Here is a 24,811-nt window from a genome sequence, read left to right as displayed (position 1 = left end):
CTACGGTACACCTGGATGGAAGGTATCTTAATTTCACAAATATGCACAAAGTCTTTCAGCTGTGGAAGCAAAAACACAGATGTGGAAAAAACTCAATATTTACAAAATCATGGTTATACGAGTGTTTTAGACTGATCGTGTCAATGGGGTAACGTAAATGCCGAGGAATAAGAGCAAATTTTATTTTTCCTTGGTGTTGGATCGCAAAAAGTATCGGCTCTTTCCCGGACGTGTCTGTTCGTCAAACAATGGATCCGATGAGGGAATAGAGTTCTGTTGATCAGTCAATTGTTCAGATCTTGAGCTTTGCGGTGACAAATGTTCAACAATGTCGTTCTGCTGCACTGAGGATTCTCCGACAGGTTCGGCGTCGCTAAAAGGTACGAAGGTCTGCAATCTTTCCGTTTCAGATGAAGCAATGCCTTTCCTCACCCACGAGTCCGCCGGTAAAGGTATAGGTACCTTTTTTGGTGTGGGTGGCATGCACCCAGTTCTTCCGGCCTTCCAAACGGACAGCAGTTCTCGTGGCAAGGAGGACCTGGAAGGGTCCAGTAAAACGAGGCTCGAGGTTTCTTTTTCTTCCAAAGTTCCTCGTCACCACCCAGTCTCCGGGCTGGAGCTGGTGGCCTGGACCCTCCGTCTGCGTCGGCAGTGCTTCAAAGACCTGTTGGTGAATTAACCTCAGTTTAGCAGTCAGATCATGAAGATAATCAATCAACATCGGATACTCAAGATCAGAAAACACACTCGGTCTAGGGACCCCCCAAACATTCGCAGGACGGCCGAACACTATTTCATAGGGGCTGAGCCCTACTCGGGAGTGTACAGTCGCCCTTGTTGACAACAGAGCTAGAGGCAAAGCGTCAGGCCACGAAAGACCAGTCGTAGCCTGAATCTTCGCTAGTTTGAGTTTAAGGGTGCCATTATACCCTTCAACCAAACCTGCTGACTGGGGATGATTGGCGCTATGGAATTTTTGAGTAATTCCAAGGCCCTTACACACACTCTTCATCACACTCCCTACAAACTCACTTCCGTTATCAGACCATACAATCCGTGGCATTCCATACCGAGGAAAGTATTCCTTCAGTAGGATTTTCGCAGTGGACAGAGCTGTATTGTCTTTGAGAGGGTAGGCTTCGATCCATCGGGAGAATGCTCAAACCACAACTAAAACGTATTTCAGGTTATTGCATCGCTCCATATGGATGAAGTCTAGCTGGATCTCTTCAAACGGACATGAAGGGGGAGCAAAATGGCCAGGAGGTGTAGGGGTTCCCTTACCAGGATTGTACATCATACATATCATGCAATTCTTCACCAATCTCTCAGCACATTTAGTGATACCATCATTCTTCCACACAGGGGACAACAACTTACAAATACCTTTCGCGCTAATATGTGCTAACCCATGTGCCATCGTCACAACAGCTAGCACATACGCATCTGGCAACATCCATCTCTTATGCTCTGACAAATCAATCCAACAACCATTCACATCCAACTTTCCCGTACTCTCTTTCCACTTCGTCTTTTCAGTCTCGGTGGCCTCATTCTGTATCGTTTTCACACTCTCGATGGTATCCTCGCACATACTAGTCTCTGTAGGCCATCTAACCGAACTCGTCACATACATCCTAGTGCTAAGGTTCCGGGCAGTCTCCTTAGCAGTCTCATCTGCAAACGCATTACCACGACCAACATCATCCGTCACCTTACGATGCGCACTACATTTAACAATCGCCACCTGCTTAGGTAACGTAAGTGCATCCAAAAGATCATTCACAAGCTGTCCATGTTGAATCTTAGTGCCATGCGATGTCATAAAACCTCTCTCTCTCCACAATCGTCCAAAGCTATGGGCAACGCCAAAAGCGTATTGGCTATCGGTAAACACATTCACCCGTTTCCCTTTCGACAACACACACACTCTAGTCAAAGCGATCAGTTCTGCAGCTTGGGCAGAGTTCTGATTCAATCTCGCAGCTTCCACAACAGTATTCAAAGTTACCACAGCATACGCAGTCGTCACATCACCATTCGGCAATTTAAAACATGAACCATCCACATACAAGGTCCCATCGGGATCTTCCAAAGGAGTGTTTTTAAGGTCCACACGACCTTTTGTTTCCTCCTCAGTCCGCAAGTAGCAGTCATGAGGGGTTACTTCGTCTGACTCCATGCTAATGGGCAACAAAGTCGCCGGGTTCAGGACATTACAACGTTTTATCTGAATATGACTTGTCAAAAGCGTCAACTCGTACCCAGACAACCTTGCACTCGTCAAGTGCTGAGTTTTCGTACGATTTAAGAGAGTGTCAACTGCATGTGGAACCATCACCGTAAGCATATTATCCATGACCAATCCTGCTGATTGTCGGATGGACACTGCAGCTGCCGCTGTTGCTCTCAAATAACTCGGCAATGCTCTAGCTACTGGGTCCAAGGTCGAGGAAAAATATGCACATGGACGCTGCTTACCACCAAAAGGTTGCGTCAAAACACTCAACGCACAACCTTCTCTCTCGTGCACGTATAGTGTAAACGGCTTGCTGTAGTCAGGGGTACCTAACACAGGAGCCGAACACAACGCGTCACGCAATTCAGAAAAACTTTTCTGACATTCTTCCGTCCATGGTAAAGGAGTTGGAACATCCTTGCACGTAAGAGCCACCAATGGTTTCGCTAGCAATGAAAAATTCGGAATCCATTGCCTGCAGTATGACGTGATACCTAAAAAGGCACGCACATCTCTCTGAGTTGTTGGCACAGTCATTCGGGCAATCGCTGCAATTCTCTCTGGGGTCAACCTTCTTCCCTCCTTTGACAATAAGTGACCTAGATAGGATACTTCTTGACAACTATATTGAAGTTTGGAAGGAGACACCTTGTGATGTAAGTCACAGAGATGTTGCAACAACGATACCGTGGCAATTTTGCAAATGTCCTGAGTATCTGCAGCCACCAATAAGTCGTCAACATATTGGATCAAGGCTGCACCAGCCGGCAACACAAACGCATCTAGTTGGCCCTTCAAGGCTTGACTGTATATCGATGGACTTTCACAGTAGCCCTGAGGAGCACGTTTAAACCGGAAGCTGCGACCACCAAGAGAGAAACCGAAAAGGTCTCTGCTTTCCTCAGCAATCGGGATGCTGAAGAACGCATTCTTCAGATCGATCACCGAAAACCAAGATGCCGAGGCTGGAATCAGAGTCAGTAGCGCCGTGATGTCAGGCACAACAGGGAACTGAGGAATCACAATTTTATTTACCTCCCGTAAATCGATAACAAAACGATAAACAGGTGGTTTCGAAGGATCAGTACGTTTCAGAATGGGCAACACAGGACTGTTGCACACGTTTCCCCGTGTCTCCTCGATAACATCTTTCTCAATCAGGTCATAGATAATAGCTAACAATGCTCGTTCACCATCAAGGGAGATACGATACTGGGGAATACGTGGCAATCGCACATTAGATTTCAAGTGAACAACATAAGGGGAGATGTCAAGCAGGCCCACGTCATTGGGACCTGTTGCCCACAAAGATGCAGGAAGAGAACTCCATTCCGGTGGAAGCTTATCGAGAGACAAGTACATTGGAGAGATAACTCTCTCACCCAAAGTAAGCTTCACTCCCGCAGGAGAACAATACAAAGTTGCATACAAACGTTTTAGCAAATCCAGGCCCAAGAGATTTTCACCACACCCAGTGGTCAAAATCAGCAGAGCTTTGAGCTCACGCGGCCCAATTGTAAGAGGCAAAGGGCGTGAAACCGGATTGCTAACAGGGGCGCCAGAGAATCCAACGGAAAAATTTGTTAAGCCAGACAAAGGTGCGCCAGGGGGTTTCGAATGCTTTATGGAACTTTTCGCTGCACCAGTGTCCAACAGAAAAGGCTCAACGACGCCCGAGGTGGCAACTGCGACGTAAGGCCCTCTCTGATCAACCGGAACTGATACTACTCCCTCTACTTGTCTATGGCTGTCCTAGTAATTGCCGTCGTCAGCATCCTGATCGACGTAATAATCATCCACATTGCACTGAGCAGATCGCCCTTGTGACGATCCACGCTGATCAAAACAATTATTGGAGTCAGAAGTGTTAGTGGAACGATCGTTCTGAGCACCGCGACCTCTACCACGTGATGTCTGTTGAGAACCACCACGACCTCCTCTAGACGAATTACCACTATTACGCTCATTGAGGACTGGACAATCTAATTTCAAATGACCCTCCTGTCTACAATAGGCACACTGATTGTACCCTAACGACGATCTCTGTGAAGAGGAATCATTTCGTGATTGTGACCTATTTGACTGAGACTGCGATCGATTACGTTGTTGCGAGTCATTCTGATTCGAACGCGGAGGATACGCCTGTTGCAACAACACTTTAGTTTTAAGCTCTTTCGTTTTCTTGTCAGCACGATCGTTCTCCTCTTTCTGCCTATTCTCATAATATTGAGCCATAGCCAATATTTGAGCAGAAGTAGAAACAGCCCACGCACTTTCAGAATTTCGTAATTTGTTGCTCAAGTCAGGCAGTAAATTTGAAACAAATTTATCCACAAACAACCTCTGACCACCTTCGGTACCCATGTCTTGACCACTGTGGTCAATGAAAGCCTCCTCAAATCTCGTAAAGAAATCAGAGACGCTCTCATCCTTCTTTTGTTTGCAAGCGGACAGTTTGTCCCAATTTACCTTCATGGCTGGCATAAGCGTTTTCATTAGAGCGATAATTCTCTGAGGCAAAGCCGTAACAAGCTGTTCGGGTTTAGCCCCACCAATTTGTCGTGTGTCTGCCGCGATAAGAGCAGCCCAATCACCACCTAATTCTGCCACATGGTTTTCTTGACGAATCTTTGCCCATACCGGTTGCGGTACGACATTGCCAAACAGCATATCGATATCGGCAAGATTCATTATCGTAGCATCTACGAGCTGCGATAATTCTTTATAATACCCTGCAGGATTTTTGCGAGGGTCAGGCAAAGATTGTTTCACCTGGAGAACTTCCGATCGTTTCCACAGGAGATGTATCCACACTCTCTGGAAATGTGGCAAGATCGGAGGTTGAGCTGCAGCATTACCCGGCATCCACACTGGTGGAACTTCACGCATGGGATACTGACCAGGTGCTTCTAGTGGTCCCTCAATGTCTTCTACAAACAATGCTCGAGGCATTATAGAGGGACGAAAAGATAATAATTGCTCAACAGCGCGTCGAACATTTGAATCGACAATCATTCCGCTCTAAAACTGGAGCTGTAGATTAGTCAAGGCAGTTAATACATCGTTCGATGCATCTGCCGATATTTGATCACGCAAAACTTTGCACATTTCTTCGAAAACGTATCTTTGTGTTGGTATATTGAATTGACAGAACGTATCAAGCACTGCGCGTGGAGGATTTCTAAGAGGGTATTTCATCCAAGCCATCGCCATATTATATAATGCAGCACGTTCCCTATTACCGGGAAGCTGACTACGTCTTTGGGGACCGTCCGAACCAGCGGACTCAAGAATAGGTCCAAGAGAATTAAAGAAGCTAGCAGCAACAGAGGGGGTACGACGTCGGGTGGATGGAGAAGTATAACATAGGGGAATTAACAAGAGAAGAGTCAGAAACAGACGAAACAGCAGGAGTAAGTAGAACAGGAGCAGCAGCGGGAGCAGGAGTATGGGGAAGGACAAGCGGTGGAGCAGTAGGAACAGCAGTAGGCAAGGGAGCAGGAACAATCGGAAGAACGGGTACAGGTTGAGGAACCGGTTGAGGAACAGGCACAGGAGCAGGTACAGGGGGAACCACAGGAGCTGCGGTACCCTGTGCGTACGGAGGTGGTGATTTCAAAAGATAGGACATTAGAGGGTCCTCAACTGATTCCTCCTTCTTATCCGACTCCGTTGGCAAAGCGGGGTAACATTTATCTATAGACATACGCTGAAGCCTATCGAAAACTTCCTTTTCCTTTTCCTCCTTATCTCGCTGAAACTGTTCTGCTTTCTTTACTATGGTAGCCACTCCATCTCTCTGATTACGTTTTGTCTGTCTGATTTCTTTCTGTTTGGCTTCTTTGCGCCACAACCGAAAGGCATCAAACTTGGCCGGCCTTGATTTTTTCTTAAACAATTTAGCCTCGAGGTTATCTAAAATCGGGGTCTCGAAACTACCATGAGGTGGCCAACTTAGGACACCGTCCTTTCTAGTGTAACAAATCCAATATTCATTAAAGGTAATCGGACCTAACCCATGCTTGCTATATAATTCGTAAGTTGGAGTTCCGACCGGAGGTATCGGACACGAGTCCTCCAGTCGGGAATCCGCACCACAACGACCAAAACAACTGAACAAAGTACTACGGCCAGGCATCTTGCACACTAGCTGAGTTTCACAAACTTCAAGGGTTACAGGATTTACCAAGTCCCTGCAAAGAGCAAAAACCCTCGGTTTTTGGCGACTGCAGACGTCAAATATCACAACAAAGAACCAAGTACTAAGAACCACAAATGCAATGGAACCATGCAACAACTAAGCACCCACAACTAAGGACTCTGGGAGCGACCCACAAATACTTAACTCAAAGATCGATGGCGTCACCAGGAAGGCCCGTCAATCGTCTCGCTGTACCAAGGTCTACGCCAGGCGCCAAAACAGGTCTACAGTCAGGGCAGCAGTCCGTCGCAGCCGTCAGGAGGCGGGAATCTTCGCGGGAAAAGTCGTTGGGCCACTTGTTTCGACAACAGGATCGATGAAGCGGGGTGCACCTTCCCTCGGAGATTTCACACGAAGTTCCTCACGATCGTCGGGCTTGGACCTGTACCACTGATGCAGCCGCACGTTGGGCGCCAACTGAAGGTCTGGGTTTTTCTAAGACCCAGCGGTGCCAGGGGACAACACCTGAAACATTCGTGGGTAACCTGTTCCGGCGTACCAATGACAGAGACACGGGACACTTCCTTCGGCGTCAAAGATTCGAGGTTTATTACTGCAGGGAACACAGAAGTCACAAGAAGTACAACACGTGTAAGTTCTGGGAGACTGCTTCAAATTGCTACTGTGGGTCGCTCCTTTTATACACATTTCTCTCATAGGTTAACATGATACACAAAGGTTTACAACTTGGTTCCCATAATAAATGCCAGAAGGGGTTGCCTTCATGTATTCAGGGCCCGGAACATAAGTACGGAAACATTTGGTGGTTCCCAACTGTAAAAACCCATCTTCCCACCATTAGTACATTCCAATTGGCAGTAAACAGATCGAAGAAGGAACAGAAACAGGTGCAGAGGAAGGCAGAAACAGTGGGGAGATCGGAAAGGGTGTAAAAGGGGTGGTGTCGGGAAACACGAGTTGCAAGCATCAAAGAGACGTGCCTAATGAGATGCACTGCTGAGACAATAGACCGGCACGGCAAGATGAGCCTCGAGCGGGGCCATCTGCCTTACAGTATCATCCCCCTCATCATAAAGACACTTTCAAAGGAAAACGTGTCTTCCGCAAGAGTCTTGGGAATCCCAGGGTCGCGAAGCGGACAGCGTCCGTTCGCTGGCTACTTGAGGGCAAGAAACAAAATGGATGCCGTATCTAAGATGGAACCCGTGGGTACAGATATAGAAACCCACGAAACAGACGAACGGTTTAGGTTAGCACAGCGAAACTGCGTACACCCACTAAACACGTCATTTGCGGTTCATAGATACCAGACTCGACCATATTCGTGCGAGTCAAAAACACCACTTACAATCGTCACGGAACCTCAATGGTACCACTGGTACATCAGGACCAGGCAGGATTCATACCTTGTCGAAATACAACCCTAAATATACGCAGGCTACTGTCTATTATTGAATTAGGAGCGGAGCAGAGGGGGGCAGTGTTCCCATAGACATGGAAAAGGCGTTTGATAGCCTTGAATGTACCAGGGGATTCAGGTGGGAGAGATACGGCATCAAGTGGCGCTATACGCAGACGACCTACTATTCCTCAATTACGCAGAGGATGACCTACCGGGAGCTAAGGCAATGATGGAGCACTTTGGCTCCTTGTCGGGGCTACGTGTGAACTGGCTGATGTCCAGGCTTTTCCCCCTGGTGAGGGACGCAAGACCCCCTATGAATTTGGGGATTTTGAGATGGGAGCCCGTTGCTTTCGCTATCTGGGGTCCACATATTCCACACGGTGGAGGACGTGAAGGAGGGCAATTTAGGGAGGGCGCTCCGCTCGCTTAAGTTAACTATGGCCTTCTGGGGGAAGCTCCCACTATCGTTGATGGGACGCTTTACTTTTTCGTTAAATTGCCAATTTGGATATCAACGGCCTGTTTCAGGGAGCTGGACTCCTGCATGTCGGCTTTTATATGGGAGTCGGGACGAAGAAGGGTAGCCCTTGCTCCATTAAAGCGACCCATATTAGGGGGTGGCATGGCACTGCCTGATATGGAAGCTTACTACCTGGCGTGACAGCTGCAGCGGTTTACACATTGGATTACGGGGTCCGGGGACCCATATAGGGGGATGTCTCCGTTTGCCCCGGAGGGGACTGCAGTGTTTCGAACCCTGCTGAGGACGATTAGACCCCACCCAATTGACAGTAATGAGCATAGGGTGATATACCGCTGTTGGTGCCGATGCCTGCAGAAAACTAAATCAAAGTGCCCATACTCCTCAGAGATGGAGGTGCAGGTACTGGAGGCTCTCCCTCACGGAGGGCAGTGGCAAGGCCTGCACGAATGGAGGGAAGCTGGGGCGACAAAGGTTGGGGATTTGTTTCGGGATGGGGAGCTCCTTCCCTTTCAGGATTTCAGATTAGACTGGAACATACCACCAGGACACTTCCTCCTACACGGGGCGATCACTGGAGCAATATGGCGACACTGGGACGCAGGGACGGCGAACCTCCGCAGCACCACACATGCGAATACATGAACCTAGCGGGAGGCACCATCAAGGTGGTGGCCTGCTTATTCAGAGCTATGGTCCGTGACTCCGCGCAACCACTAGATAGACTGAAACACAAATGGGAGGACGACACTGGCAGGCCCCTAGAAGATAAGGACTGGGACAATGTTTCGGAGCGAGCTCCTAAAGTTTCTCGAAATGCCCGGTTTAGTTTTATCAGTTTTTACATACTCCACCAAGCCTATTTAACCCCAGAACTTATTAACCAATATTTTGCTGGTGCGGATGCTAGATGATGGTGGTGTCAGGAGCAGGGGGCGATGTTTATACATATGGTTTGGAGCTTTCCCTCACTCACCCAATACTGGCAAGAAGTGACACAAGTAACAGCGAGGGTAACAGAAAGGGTGGTCCCAGGCACACCGGCTCACGTACTGCTTCACTTATTTCCACACTCTGCTAAAACCAAAACCACATCCAGATTTCAGGATTTGGCATTCATTCTGGCGAAGCGGGAAATCACTAGTAGCTGGGAGAAACCGGGGGCCCGATGATCTCAGGTGGAGACGCGAGATGGAGAAGTGGGCGGGTTGCGAGAGCAGAGTACTGCTTAGGAACGCACTGCGGGGAGTGGGCATGCCGGAGAGGGCCCAAGCATGGGAGGGTCTAGTGACAGACTTAGTGAGGCTGGACAGGGGCTCAGAGGCTTCTACACCAGAGAGAATCCAACAGGTAATGCACCCCCGGGGCAACGGTAAAATGCGGTACCCCAATAGAAAAGCAATAATGGGTCTAGCGTCGGCATCTTCGGGGACAGTAAGGGGACTCCACAGGAGCCCTCGCCGCACCATTGTTTCTTATGGTTGGAATATCGGGGAGCATATTCACCGATTGGAGCAATGCTCAGGGGAAGACAGCAGTGCGGGTAGAGGGGGGGTCGCAGTTGTTGTTTGAGGCCTTGTTTTTGGGGGATATAATCTGTAATTAAAGGGACGATGGGGCAATCCTGCACTGCCATGAACGGACAAGGCACAACAAGGATATAGACAGCAACAACAGGTCCATGGGCTGGTTTGCCTGACCAAGGCTAGCATGTAATGATTCTCTCAAGTTGTATAATGTATGCAAAATAAAAGACAATAAAGTTTGTTTTAAAAAAAAAACTGTAATGATGGCAGCTCTCCTATGCTTACACACCTTGCCAGTCATGTCTCCCCATTTTCTCATGTTCCTGCACATTTGGGGCCCGATGTAGGACACCAAATACCGGTCGGTAACGGCCGATTTCGGCCGTTACCGACCGGTATTTGGTTTTTGATATGTAGGGGCCTTAAATTTTACAGAATCGATAAATGTACCGAATCGGTAAATCTAGATGTAGGTGGCACTGAAAACAGTGCCACAGGCCCTTAAGAATTCGTTATTTACCACAAAATAATATTTTGTGGTAAATAACTAATTCCAGTGTGCATGCACATCTGTGCATGTACACCTGTGCCATGTGGCACACATACATGCCCTAAGGGAATGTATGTGTATCACATGGCACACAAGCCAGAATCAGGGGTGCAACAGGGTGTCAAAGTGACACCCTGTCCCCCTTGACAATTCGGTAATTTTACCGAATCAGTATTTACCGATTCGGTAATTGACATTGATTCCTATGGGCCTTAAGGCCCATAGGAATCAATGGCAATTACCGAATCAGTAAATACCGATTCGGTAATTACCGAATCATGCCAATTCTGTAAAAGTAACCGAATTATTTGCTACATCTCATTTCCCTAATCTATAATACTGAATCGGTAAAATTCGGTATTCTAGAGTCGGTAAATGAGATTTACCTACATCGGGCCTCTGGTCTGAAGAGCAATTTAAGACAACGTTAGGAAATATTTGGCAAATTTTCAAAAATAATTATAAAATCTACAGTAATTAGCAAATCAACATATTCAACAGAAAATCGTGCTCTGTAGATTTGCACTGTCCAGAATCTTAACTCTGTTCCTCCCACCACTCCCAAATATTATTTAAACAGCCTATAGTTTACTGTGGACCCTCCTCCCCATGTGAATCTCCTATCTTTTTTCAAATTTTAGTGATACACATCCACTCGGAGGCGGAAAGGGGGTGGTCAGATTTCACAGCACTAGCTCTCCTGTTGAATGAGGGAAGTGGGTGGTAATTGACAAGAGGTGTAGCTTTGAATCGGTCTTGATCTCCCTACCCTTTCTCCTCAATGGTCATACATAGTATATCATATATGTGGTTTATGCCATGCTGTTTTTTCTTTGCAGTAGGTATATTCAACAGTATCTGAAAGAAACAGGTTAGTATTAGATTCCTTACCTTAGAATATCCCCCGGCGTCAGACTGGCTCCGGAAATTTTTGCGTAGCAGTACCCTTGCGCGTCGGTAGGCATCGTCTGCTGCTCCGTGTCCGTCGTGGGTGCCGTGATGACATCGTCGGAGTACTTAGACGCTGCCTCCGCTTGCTGACGTCAGTTCTTCTTTTTTCCTCACCAGCAGTGCAGATCTGGAAAAAGTGGTACCTTAGTCGTTTTTTGACTAAACTTTTTACGATCCCTTTTGATCATTTTTCTTGAGTCTTCGACTCCGGACGGTGCCAATAGGGATGCCAGGTTTCAAGTCTTGTGAGGATTACGACCGACTGATGTCGGTCACCGACCCTCACCGTTGGTGTCTCCACTGTCTCGGCGTCGACCACAACGACAAGACCTGCTCAGACTGCCGGGCCCTGACTTCGAAAGCTAGGCGGGAGCGGTCCCGCAAGCGGCTCGAACTCCGGCAGTCGGCCCGCGCCTCGAGAGGTCCCGGTCCGGACAGAGCCATCAGAGCTCCGGGAGTCGAAATCACTCCTCCAGGTCGAAGTCGTCAGGTAAGCACAAGAAGTCGAAGAGACGTCATCGCTCTTCCGACTCGCGCGACGCGGCCGGGGGTTTGGGGTGACACGCCCACGTGGCTCCGTCGGATTCGTGGGCGTCACGGCCTGCCCCACACCCTCTGGTCCCTGGGCAGCACGCGACGCCGGAGGAGATCGAGCGCTTCCTCATGGCCATGAGGTCCCTCGCTCCTCTGATGGGCTCCGCGGCACCTTCGGGCCCAGCGGACCCGTCTGGGGGCCCTAGCGGGTCGGGTGCTTCGGCCCCGATGCCGCCGGCGCTGCAGGGTCCGGCGCCGCAGGGCCCCACTGGATCTGGGTTGTCGCCGGTTGTCCTCACGATCTCACCGGTGCCGGTCCCCCAGATGTCTCCTCCGGCGCCGTCCTCGGGTGGTGCCGTCCCCGATACCTCCCTCAATCCGGTTCCGGAGTCGGAACGGCGCCGCTGGGCACCGCTTTCGACGCCGCTTGGGAGTTTTACTTCAACGAGCCGGACCCATCTTTTGACAACCCTGATTATCAGGGGATGGGTGATGAGGAGTATTGGGAGGGGTCTGAAGACCCTTTGACACGTGAGTGTGAGTCCCAGGAGGACTGGATAGGTGGACTTGGGGATTTTATTTATTTATTTTTCACATTTTTAAAGCGCACTGTTACCGGACGGTGTCCTGGCGCTGACTGACCACTCCTTAGCTTGACCTGAAACTTATTGTTTAAAAAGCCATGTTTTCAAGGCCCTCCGAAAGGACATCAGATCCGGTGCCACTCTGAGGACCATTGGCAGGGCGTTCCAGGCTTTCGCTTCTCCCAGGGAGAAACTCCTTGCCCCCCAGCGGGCTTTCCTGACTCTCGGAACCCCAATCATCCCCTGGTCGGCTGATCTAAGTGATCTTGCTGGTTTGTACCACTGGAAGAGCTGGGTCATACAATGAAGGCCTACTCCTTTGAGTGCCTTAAATACTACACAAAGCGCTTTGAATGTAATTCTTTTGCGCACAGGTAGCCAGTGTAATTTCACCAGATCCTGGGCAACCGAGGCAAATTTCGGTGTACCCGTAATCAGGCAGGCTGCCGCGTTCTGCAGGATTTGAAGTTTATTAAGCAGCCTTTGTTAAGCATTAAGCAGCAAGCTGTTACAGTAATCCAGGCGGGACATAATCAGTCCCGTCACCACTGTCTTCCTGCACTCATCTGGGAGAAAAGGTAAGAATTTGCGTACTGTTTTCAGAACATAGTGGGTTGCAGAGAACAGCGCATTTACTTGGGGCCTAAATGACAGTGTATCATCCATCAGGATCCCAAGGTTTTTGACCTTAGCAACTGGTGAGGGGGGACACACCCATTTCCTCTGGCCACCACCTTGGGGTCCAGAAATTCTCCCTGGCCCCAAACAGGAGAACTTCTGTCTTAGATGAATTCAGCTTTAGGCAGTTCCCTGCCATCCAGCTGCTGACCGCACGCATGCAGTCTTTAAACCTGTCGGCCATGCCTTCCTCTCCCCCGGGTAGCAGCGACCCCCACAATCTGCGTGTCGTCCGCGTATGAAGTTAAGTTAAAACCAAATGATCTAATAACTGGGGCCAGTGGGGAGACATATACGTTAAAAAGAGTCGGACTCAGGGATGACCCCTGAGGGACCCCACATGGGAGCACAAACGGGTCCGACTCTAGATCTCCTAGAGCCACCACCTGTCTCCTTTTGGAAAGGAAACCATGCAATATCTTAAGAGCTTTACCCTGAATCCCACAGGCCCCTATACGGTCCACCAATAGCCTGTGTTGGACCGTATCAAAGGCCGCAGACAGGTCCAACAGGAGCAAGGCGGCTCTGCCTCCTGCATCCATCACTGTTCTGATGTCTTCTGCTGACTTAATCAGGGCTGTGCTGTGACTTGCCCGGAATCCATGCTGCGATGGATCCAGATGTTGCCCAGCCTCCAAAAAAATACTCAGCTGAGTATTCATTATTCCCTCTATGATCTTAGCGGGCAGTGGGAGCCTGGCAATGGGCCGATAGTTGTTCAAATCGGCCGCATCAAGATTTGTTTTTTTTAAGAGAGGCAGGATGGATGCCTGTTTCCAGCGGGAGGGAAACTCCCCACTTTCCAGCATGTTATTGAATAGAGGGGTGAGCACAGTGGCTATCAGAAATGCAGCTGATTTAGCTACAGTAGCTGGGCAGGGATCACAAGGAGAGCCTGATTTTAGCCTCTGCAGCTGTTTCCTGACCTCCTCCTCGCTTATCGGGGAGAAGTTTATTAGCCTGATTTCTTGCCTATTGGTCACTGTACTTCCTAGATTAATCTCTGGGGAGTTGACCTTTACTTGGTCATCCAAGGAGTTGAAAATTGTCTCCACTTTGTTCTGAAAAAATTTGGCCAGGTCCTCGCATAGTTCCTGACTAGGGGGTACTGCTGCAGATTTAGGAGCTGCCAGCGATGACACAGCTTGAAAGAGTTCCTTCGAGGAATTACGCGCCTCTTTAATGCGCTTAGTGAAAAAGACGCGTTTAGCCTTCCCAATCATCTCTTTATACGCCACCAGCTCCAATTTGAGTCTCTTTTTGTCCGCCTCGCAGTAATTTTTCAGCCAGATTCTTTCTAACTTCTTACAGATAACTTTATGATCCCTGATCTTCTCTGAAAACCACGGGGCCGATGGACAAGAGCGAGTTGAGTGGTAGGTTTTTGGTGGTGCTAATCGCGTACAAGCATTGTCTACCCAGTTGGTATAGGCAGTCGCCGCCTCCTCTACATCTTCTGGAAGCGGCTCCATCGAGGATAATAGTAGGTTATCAAGGGCTGAACCTTCTATGTTCCACTTCCTGACTGTCCTAGCTGGGTTGTTTACCTTACTTGGTCTGTGGGGGGGCATCAATGTGATGTTAAAAAAGACTGTAACATGATTGGACCAGTTGCTGTGACAGCTAAGTTGTGATGGTTGGAAAAAACACTGTCTAGGGTGTGCCCAGCCTTATGTGTCGGGACTGTCATCATTTGCCTTAGCTCGACCCCATCCATCAGCTCAAGAAGTTCCCGTGTATCTGTGCCCGATGCACGATCCAAAAAAAAGTTAAATCCCCTAAAACTGTAAATGCCTTAGCACATACTGCTTCTTCTAGCACAATACCTAATGCTGCTAAAAATGGGGCCTTGGTCCCCGGGGGCCTATAGATTAAACAGCCTCTGAGGGTTTGATGATCAGACAAATTAAAATTAAAAGCCAGTGCTTCTCCTAGATCTGACGCAGCCGGCTGGAAATTCCCTCTCACTGAGTTTTGGTAGAGGATGGCCAATCCTCCACCTCTCTTTTCACATCTATTCTGGACATGGCACCCATAGTCGGGGGGTGGCTTTAACATTGTCTGGGCCTGATGCAGCATCGGTTCAAGATTCCGTTATGAAAGCTAACTTTACTTTAGTTTCCTGTATCAGGTCCACCAGTTCAATGCTGTGTTTGACTAAAGATCTGGCGTTTAACAGCAGGCATTTCACCGCAGCATGTTCCCCCTTCTCCTTCCCTCTATCTGTATTGGGAATGGTCCTAATGGACCGCCAAAGAACCTTATGAAAGACTTTACTGCAGCTCGGGCAGCGATCTGGTCCAGGCAGCAAGTTTTTACACATCTCTAGGCCAACACAGCCTAATGTTCTGCCTTCTCCCCCTAAAGCCCACAGGGTCGCACGGTCGGAAGTATGGTGACTTACAGTGTTTGGGGCCTCTCGACCAGGATTTCTGGCACTAGGGGCAGGTCCGGCGCGGACGGCCGCAGACGGGCTTGCCTTTTGCGCGGCTTCGGCGCACCCGCCGCGCGGTCGCATCATCCCGACTTTTCTGGACCAGGGGAGGAGAAAGACTAGACCGTTCAGCCGTGGCCTGCTTCAAGATGGCGGCCGTCCAGGCGACCATCTAGTTGCAGTTCCCCCCCTCCCAGTCTCTGACCTGTAGGTAGCTAAGGGCACAGAACTCTAGTCAGCCTGTCTCTCCCGCCACGGAATCAGATTCCAATTAAAAAGATAAAATTGTAAAGGCCCCAGTTTTAAAAAGGCAGCAGCGCTCAGGTCACGAAATGACAGCTATACACAATTTAAAAAGCAGTATGTACTTGCTAGCTCCCGGCTCACACCTCAGGAGCAGTCAGTGGTCTGGACAGCTCGCCAGATACTGGTTTTGTCTCGCCTCCTATCGTGGCTTCGGAGGAGGGGTCAACCTACAGTGTGGTGTTAACGCGGGCGGCCAAGGACTTGGGCCTTGAGCTCCCCGTCGCGGCCGTGAGGACTAACCTCCTCACTGAAGTCCTTAAACCGCAGTAAAGCTCGGCTGAGCCTCTGCTGCTGTTTAATGAGGCCTTGATTGACGTTCTTTTGGACACTTGGTCCAGGCCCGCTACAGGTTCGCCTGTAGATTGGAACGTGGCCAGACGCCACCGCCCATGGCCCCGGACCCATGTTTCCTGTCCAACCACCCCACCCCGAGAGCCTGGTCTTCCAGGCCTCCAATTCCCAGACCGCATTCCCGTCGGCTCCGCCGGACAGGGAATCCAAGAGGTATGAGCAGTACGGCAAGAAGGTATTCTCCTCCCTGAGTCTGGGACTGCGGTCTTCCAACACTGCATGCCTCTTGGGCCGCTACACCCACTCTCTGTGGGACACGGTCGCGGAAGTGCTGCCAGAGTGCCCGTTGGAGGTACAGGCCAAACTTGGCCAAGCCCTTGTGGAAGGCTGGGATGCGGCTCTGTATTCTATTCAGTGTGTGCTGGTTACCACCAACTCACTGGGCAGAGCGATGGCAACGACAGTGGCGATTCGTCGCCACACCTGGTTGAGGTCCGCCAACTTTTTGGCCGATGTCCAGAATACACTCATGGACATGCTGTTTGATGGCCTTCGCCTTTTTGGCGACAAGGCAGACCATGCGCTTGAGCGCTTTAAGGACTCAAGGGCTACGGCCAGGTCCTTGGGGCTCTCGGCCCGCGCCAGCAAACTGGTGCCTTTCGCTCCTTTCTTGGCCAAGGAAGGGGCGCCCCCACACGTGCTGCCAGCCACGCACCGCAGACTAACGTCCAACGCAGTGGCGGCCGTGGAAACCACTGTGACGGCGGTCGGGGACAGCGGCGAGGCCAGTCTACACCTTCCCCCGCAGCATCCGCCTCAAAACCCTCCTAGTCCGTGCTTTCAGGCCCATGTGACGCCAGTGGGGGGCAGGGTTTGCCATCCCCTCCACCACTGGCGCACTGTCACATCGGACAGGTGGGTGCTGCAAATCGTCTGAAGGGGCTACTCCCTCCCCTTCGAGGCGACCCCTCAAGCCATGCCACCGCAATACCACCGCGTATCGGGAGATCATTTGCGACTTCTGCAGGAGGAAGTTACGGCCCTCTTGGCCAAGGGGGCCATCGAGCGCGTTCCTGGGCCAGAAGTAGAGTGTGGTTGCTACTCCCACTACTTTCTGGTACCCAAGAAGGGCAAAGGGGGCCTACGCCCTATCTTGGACCTAAGGAACATCAACGGCTTCCTCCGGAAAGAGAAATTCAAAATGCTGACACTGGCTTAGGTCCTAGCTGCCCTAGACCCAGGAGACTGGATGGTAGCGTTGAACTTGCAGAACGCTTATTTCCACATCCCCGTCCTGCCGGCCCACCGACGCTACCTACGGTTCACGGTAGGCCATGAGCACTTTCAATTTACCGTGCTCCCCTTCGGCCTAACCAGTGCCCCACGGGTGTTCGCAAAGGTGATGGCGGTGGTCGCAGCTCATCTGCGCGGTTAGGGGTTTCAGGCTTCCCCTACCTCCACGACTGGTTGTTGAAGGCGGGCTCGCCCCAGACAGTCGTCCGCCACCTCCAGACAACGGAAGACCTACTGCATTTCTGGGGTTTTCCATCAATGTGCCGAAGTCACACCTGTGCCCCTCTCAGAAGCTCCTCTTCATCGAAGTGGTTCTCGACTCGGCGCAGTTTCGGGTTTATCCACCCGAACAGCGGGTCCGGGATATTCAGGCTCTGATTCCACTCTTTTAGCCTTTATACCGGGTCTCGGTCAGGTTGATGCTGCGGCTTCTGGGGCTGATGGCCTCCTGCATCCTTCTGGTGCATCACGCCCGGTGGCGGATGCTGGCTCTGCAGTGGGACCTGAAGTTTCAGTGGGCCCAGCATCAGGGCAACCTGTCCGACCATGTTCTGATCTCGGAGGGCACTGCGCGACAGCTGCAGTGGTGGCTCACGGACCGCAATTGGGTCAGCGGCAGATCCCTCTCCCTTCCCCAACCGGAGCACGTGGTTGTGACGGACGCGTCCCTCCAGGGCTGGGGAGGCCACATGGGAGAGGCGGAGATCAGAGGCCTCTGGTCTCCGGCGGAGTCCCGGCTCCATATCAACCTTTTGGAGCTGCGGGCGATTCGTCTAGCACTGAAGGCATTCCTCCCCTTTGTCAGGGGGAGTGTAGTGCAGGTGTTCACGGACAACACCACCGCCATGTGGTACTGCAACAAACAGGGCGGGGTGGGGTCGTGGACCCTATGCCAGGAGGCTCTGCGCCTCTGGCAGTGGCTGAAACTTCAGGGTGTGACCCTGGTGGTTTAGCACCTGGCAGGTTCTCTGAACGCCAGGGCAGACGAACTCAGCCGCCGGTGCATGATGGATCACGAATGGCGTCTGAACTCTGACGTGGCGCAAGGTCTTTTTCTGCAGTGGGGAGAGCCTTGGTTAGATCTAGTCGCCACAGAAGAGAACGCTCAATTTCATCTGTTCTGCGAGTTGGAATTTCCAAGGCGGCACTCGCTCGGAGACGCTTTTCGTCGCGAGTGGAGTTGCGGTCTGTTGTACGCCTTTCCGCCTATACCACTTCTGCCCAGAGTGCTGAAGAAGATCAAAAGCGACTGGGCCCAAGTCATCCTTGTGGCTCCGGACTGGGCCCGAAGGTACTGGTATCCCGAGCTACTCAGTATGTCAGTCGATCCCCCCCGGTTCGTCTGCCTCTTCAGGAGGACCTTCTGTCGCAGCAGCAGGGGACGGTCCTCCACCCGAACCTGTCCAGTCTCCACCTCCATGCTTGGAGATTGAGCGGCGACAGTTGAGGCCATTTGACTTGCCTCCTGAAGTCTGTAATATCATTCTGGCAGCCATGCGTCCCTCCACAAAGTCGATAGACACCTGCAGGTGGAACAGATTTGTGGCATGGTGCACAGCAAAGGCTGTGGACCCTCTCTCTGCCCCTCTTTCTGAGGTTCTTCTCTTCCTTCTTTCTCTTGCCAGCAGGGCTCTGCTCTGGGCACTATCAAGAGCTACCTTTCTGCCCTTTCAGCCTTTGTAAGGCTGCCTGATCAACTTTATTTGTTCAAGTCCCCTATTGTAACTCGTTTTCTAAAAGGCAACACGTTTCCACCTGTTCCGTTTGTGATGCCTCAGTGGGACTTGAACCTGGTTCTTACCTATCTGATGTGCGCTCCCTTTGAGCCACTTCACAACTGTCCTCTCCGCCTTCTTACTCTGAAGACTGCTTTCCTGGTTGCACTCACCTCTGCCAGGAGAGTGCGTGAGCTCCAGGCTCTTTCATCCAAACCTCCTTTCCTTTCTGTCCATCCGGACAAGGTTGTGTTGCGGATAAGATCCTCTTCCCTGCCCAAGGTTGTCACGGCCTTCCACATCGGGCAGTTTATCACCTTGCCCACCTTCTTTCCGCCTCCGCATCCCTCAAAAGAGGAAGAGCGGCTCCACCGTCTGGACCCAAAACGTGCGCTCTCATTCTATCTGGATCGCACACGCCAGTTTCGAGTGGATGACCAACTCTTTGTTGGTTACGTGGGCGCTAAAAATGGAAGGGCGGTACACAAGCGGACCATCTCTCGGTGGGTCGCCTTGTGTATCAAGGCTTGTTACTCCTTGGCTAAGAAGGAACCTCCTGTTGGGCTGAGGGCCCATTCCACTCTGGCCACGGCAGCTACTACTGCCCTGGGTCGGGGAGTCCCCTTGCAGGACATTTGTCAGGCAGCTACGTGGGCCTCGCTGCACACGTTTGCAAGACACTGCTGCCTGGACAGCCAAGTCCGGAGGGATGGCTTCTTTGGCCGTTCCGTCCTCGAGGACTTTCTGGTGTGGTTATTGGTTCGCAGACCCACCACCGGGGTTGGTATTGCTGGGGAATCTATTCTAAGGTAAGGAATCTAATACTAACCTGTTTCTTTCAGATCAACAAGTTACTTACCTTTGGTAACGATATATCTGTAAGAAACAGTAGTTAGAATTAGATTCCTTACTGCCCCTCCCATCCTCCCCGTTCTGCAAACCGATATCTAGGGTTAAGGTCATCCCCTTTCAGGCCCCTAGTTTCAATGGCACCAGTGCTGGTTTTTAACATGGCTCTGCGTTTCTGGCGCGGAAAAGCTGTGTCTAAGAACTGACGTCAGCACGCGGAGGCAGCGTCTAAGTACTCCGACTACATCACGACGCCGACGACGGACGCGGAGCCGCAGACGACGCCTACCGACGCGTAAGTGTACTGCTACGCAAAAATTTCCGGATCCAGTCTGACGCCTGGGGATATTCTAAGGTAAGGAATCTAATACTAACTACTGTTTCTTACAGATATATTGTTACCGAAGGTAAGTAACTTGTTCGTTAACATGAACACGAAGGGTTACATCTGTGCGGTGAGATGAAAATAACTACTAGGCCTTGTGTTCTGTACTGAACTGTTTTCTGTATTGCATTTTGTTTGTTCTAGTATACAAAGAACTGTCTTCTGATTACTTTGATACAATTGTTGTGGAAACCATGCTAATTTCCCTTTCTCCGATTTAGGTGTTCTTTGTGGAGTCGGTGTGTGATGATCCAGAGGTCATCGCTTCTAATATTATGGTTTGTACATTCAGTACTTTTATCTTGCAAGGCACCTGTATTATGGAGGAAAGTTTAAACTTAAAGGGCTTGGGAAGGAGGATAATTCGAATGTTAGTATAGGGTTTATAGGATTCTAAATCTCTACTGCTACTGGTTACAAACAGCTTGACACCTTGCCTACAACTCTATAAGTGACAACCATGGCACATTAGGAATGTAGATTCTTCATGGATGCTCCTCTCCGGCAATCCTGAATCCCAGTTCTGCCTCCTTTTCAGTTACCGGAGAATAGTAGACCTAATACAGATTTAGCCTATAGCTCGAAGCACTGGAATTCTAATACAGGGGAGGGCCAAATTGTGCGGCAGGGTTGAATAAATTATCCAGCAAAAAAGGCAAATTATGAGGCACATATTGTGGCAGTATTACTTCATGATTTTGTCATTTTAACATGTTAATACTATCTGTATAAATGTTTCCCCTCATCTCAATACCTAAATACAGCAATCTACATCAGAAAGCTGATCTGTTAGTCTTTAGAAAGCGCATGCCACAGCATGTCAACATATGTGACAGCAATGTTAGTACAATTTGAGCTAGAAGCCAGTTTTTTATTGTTAAAATCAGGATATTATGAAGTCAATTACGATTTATGTGGCAAGTGCAGCAAATCCAAGCTGTGCGGAAAATGGCACAGTTGCAGAATTTAATATTTCCATTGCCCCCCATCTATAGTCAGAGGCTATTGGAATTCTACGGTAGGGTAGTGTTTCAATACTCATTATGCAATTTCCAGATCTGCCACACAATTATCATTCCTATGTTCTTTGCAGATTGCATTTTCAAACGGCTCCCAACATATTATTAATGTTCTGACTTTCATTAACCTGTTTATATCTGTTTTCAGACACAAAATGAATACATTTTTAGGATGATTCATATTGTCCAATTTGCTGAATAGTTGTTTGAAGGCCTATTGTAGAGCACAAGTCAAACAACCAATATGTTAGCTATCAGCATAATAGCTGCAAATTATTTGGGCTTCAGAAAATTGAAACGCATCGTACAGGCTAATTTAAAGCAGAAAATAGTTTTGTTCTGGTGAGTCACTGAAGCATATGTTAGCATGCCACTGAAGTGGCAATGAGTGACAATCTATTGGTCTGCTCAAGTGCCATCATATGTTTCGTCTGCCTACCATAGCACAGGAAGGTGCAGTGGGGCAGTGCACTTTATCAGTTGACTGCTGTGCACTGTGGATGAGAGCATTTTGCCTGAGCAAATTTGCATTTGTGCTTGAAAAGACGCACTTCAAGAACAGACCTTTTGACTTTGACAGTGCTTATTTCTCTGGTCTTCCCTGACTTAGAACGCAAAACGAGTACAGAAGAAGTCCTATACGTCAACGCAAACAATCCTGCATTACAAGGTCACAGAATGTAGTCCGGAGCTTGCTCTCAGGTTGCAGGTTGGCAGTGTGCAGGTCTTATGGGTGCAGTGTGCCTGACGTGCACTTTCCTGTCCTTCCTTTAATTAAAATTGCAAGTTAAGTTGAAGGAGAAAATTCAGAATTCTTGTTGTATTAAAGCTCTTACAGCTCTTCTACTTTTCGCAAGATGTTTGTTTTTGTCTTACTACATCTGGAGGGCGAGATAGGACAGTTTCCTGGTTCGTCTGTGGCTACTTTAGTCCTGCCAATTATCACGCATCAGGTGTGACACACTCATATCAGTGCGGTGTTCCGCATCACCGCACTGAAATGCATTGTCACGCATTTCTGCCGAATCGCCAGCTCGTGCCACAGGCGGCGCCTGTGCACGGCTCCTGCTGCTTCGAGTCCGAGAGCGTGCTGCAGCCAGTGCCAGCAGCTGCTCTAGTTCATTATAGTTAATCATATGGCTGCTCTCAGCTCCTGGGCTGAGTGGGAGCGCGGCAGCCCTAGGCAGCTACAATGTAACAGTAAACAATCCTCAGTGCTGGCTCCAGGCCGGCGCTGTAATTTCCTGCTGCGGCTTCAAGTTTGACAGACACACACTGTTGTGCAATTAATTAACGGGGGAGGCAGGGCCGCCCTCTCAGTACAATGCTGTAACTGGCTGACACAGCTAGGTTTACTCACCAGGGGCACCCAGGTGATTCACTGGCTATAATCCGGATGTGACGCTAATCTGCTGTCACGTTCGGAGGAAGTAGTGTAAGTGAGCACACTGTGAGGCAGAACCGGCGGGCCACTCAAATGGAGTGGGAGTCCTCGCCGTATTGGCTGGCGTGCTGCACTGCTGTCTTTGTGCGCAGCTGAGTGCTGGCCGCAAATAAAACCGCGTTGGCGGCCAGCCCGGAGAGACCCCTGGGCCAGCGGGGACTCACTCCGTCAATGACCCCCATGTCTCGCTTATTCGCCCCAGCGCCCACCGTTCAAGAAGAGGCATTGGTCACGATGATCGCGGGCAGTGCCGGCTACGCAAACTAAACTGCAACCAAGTGGGGGGACGAGTGTGTCAGCAGCCACAGGGTCGGAGAAGAAGACTGATGCTGTCCGGCTGTAGAGTGCAGCATGCTGCAGAGCGGCCTCCGGACGGACCGGGAAACATCTTTAAACTTGACTAGTTCAAGTAAGTTTATAATTATACTGTTACATCAATGAGGCCGCATCTGCATCTGAAAAATAAATTAATTCACAAAATGGCATCTTATCTGCAGGGCTGCTCACTCTGCACGGCCTGACACCTTTCTCAGTGCCGCCTAAACACTCTAATCTACTAATGCCAATCACTACCTGTACTACCGTCGAAACTGTCTGGTTGTTTCATTGGCCACGGCACAGCAGACGTCATGTCCTGCCTCCTAAATAGACAGTGCCTGCGGTGTCCAAGAGTATGAAGGTAGCCGGCCGCAATCATTATGGCGCTCTTCTCACAGCGGCCTGGTGCTGTCTCGAGCAGTGCTGATTGACTACTGCTAGCACAGTCCGGGCCGCCCGCGGACAGTTCATTCAATATAGCAACTGTGCCCGGTGGGAAGAGTGCAGTGCAGGGGTTGTCGGAGCCATGACCTGTGACCGACCGCCACACTAAAGGACATTCGATTCGATTCATTGCAGTGGCTGCCAGGAGAGGACTCTGGGACTCGGGACACACTGCCTGAACTAACAGAGCACCGGCGGCATTAAACCAAGAATGATTGCTGTGGAGGGTGGTTCAAGGCATTCTAAGCTCATTTGCAGCTCTGCGGCTGCCTGGCCGAAGATTTGATCACCAAAAACATTTGGTAAATAAACTAGTTACCACTTGCCACCCCACCCAAGTAGTGTACTAGGTTAGTGGTGCACTTTAATTTCTAGAGCTGTGCAGTTATTTTAAGATCCTTTTAAAGTATCTCGTTGTCGAAATTAGTGTATTTTCTGATAATTATATGCTTCCCTAATCTTTAATGCTTTATTTTACTTTTGAGAAAGTGTCACTCATTATGGCTCAAATGTCACTCTTAATGGCACTAAAATTATGAAAATGTCACACGTACTGATCTGAAACCTTGGCAGCGATGATAGCCTAGTGTATTTTCTGATAGTTATATGCTTCCCTAATCTTTAAATCTTTATTTTACTTTTGAGAAAGTGTCACTCATTATGGCTCAAATGTCACTCATAATGGCACTAAAATTATGAAAATGTCACACGTACTGATCTGAAAACTTGGCAGCTATGGTAGCATATAATTATCGGAAAATAAACTAATTTCGACGAGATACTTTAAAAGGATCATAAAATAACTGCACAGCACTAGAAATTGAAGTGCACCACTAACCTAGTACACTATTCTGGTGGGGGTGGCAAGTGGTAACTAGTTAATTTACTAAATGTTTTTGGTGATCAGATCTTCGGCCAGGCAGCCACAGGGTTGCGACTGACTCTGCGCTTAGAATGCCTTGAACCACCCTCCACAGCAATCATGCTTGGTTTAATGCCGCCGGTGCTCTGTTAGTTCAGGCAGCTTGTTCCGAGTCCCCGAGTCCTCTCCTGGCAGCCACTACAATGAATCGGACGGTCATTTAGTGTGGCGATCGGTCACAGGTCATGACTCAGACAACCCCTGCACTGCACTCTCCCCACCAGGCACAGTTGCTATATTGAATGAACTGTCCGAGGGCGGCCCGGCCTGTGCTAGCAGTA

General features: G+C 49.7%; 1 protein-coding gene across 1 annotated transcript in view; it reads left to right on the top strand.

Moving 5' to 3' along the window:
• LOC147712728 (6-phosphofructo-2-kinase/fructose-2,6-bisphosphatase 2-like) overlaps window positions 1-24,811 on the top strand; it is a 235,129-nt gene that overhangs the window by 139,429 nt on the left and 70,889 nt on the right. Inside the window, exon 7 of the mRNA XM_086919698.1 lies at window positions 20,605-20,661. Coding sequence (XP_086775824.1) covers window positions 20,605-20,661 — 57 coding nt within the window. The remainder of the gene's footprint in view (window positions 1-20,604; window positions 20,662-24,811) is intronic.

This window comes from Lissotriton vulgaris, chromosome 5 (assembly GCF_964263255.1).
Source record: "Lissotriton vulgaris chromosome 5, aLisVul1.2, whole genome shotgun sequence".
Lineage (NCBI taxonomy): Eukaryota > Metazoa > Chordata > Amphibia > Caudata > Salamandridae > Lissotriton > Lissotriton vulgaris.
This window is presented reverse-complemented; position numbering and strand designations above follow the sequence as displayed.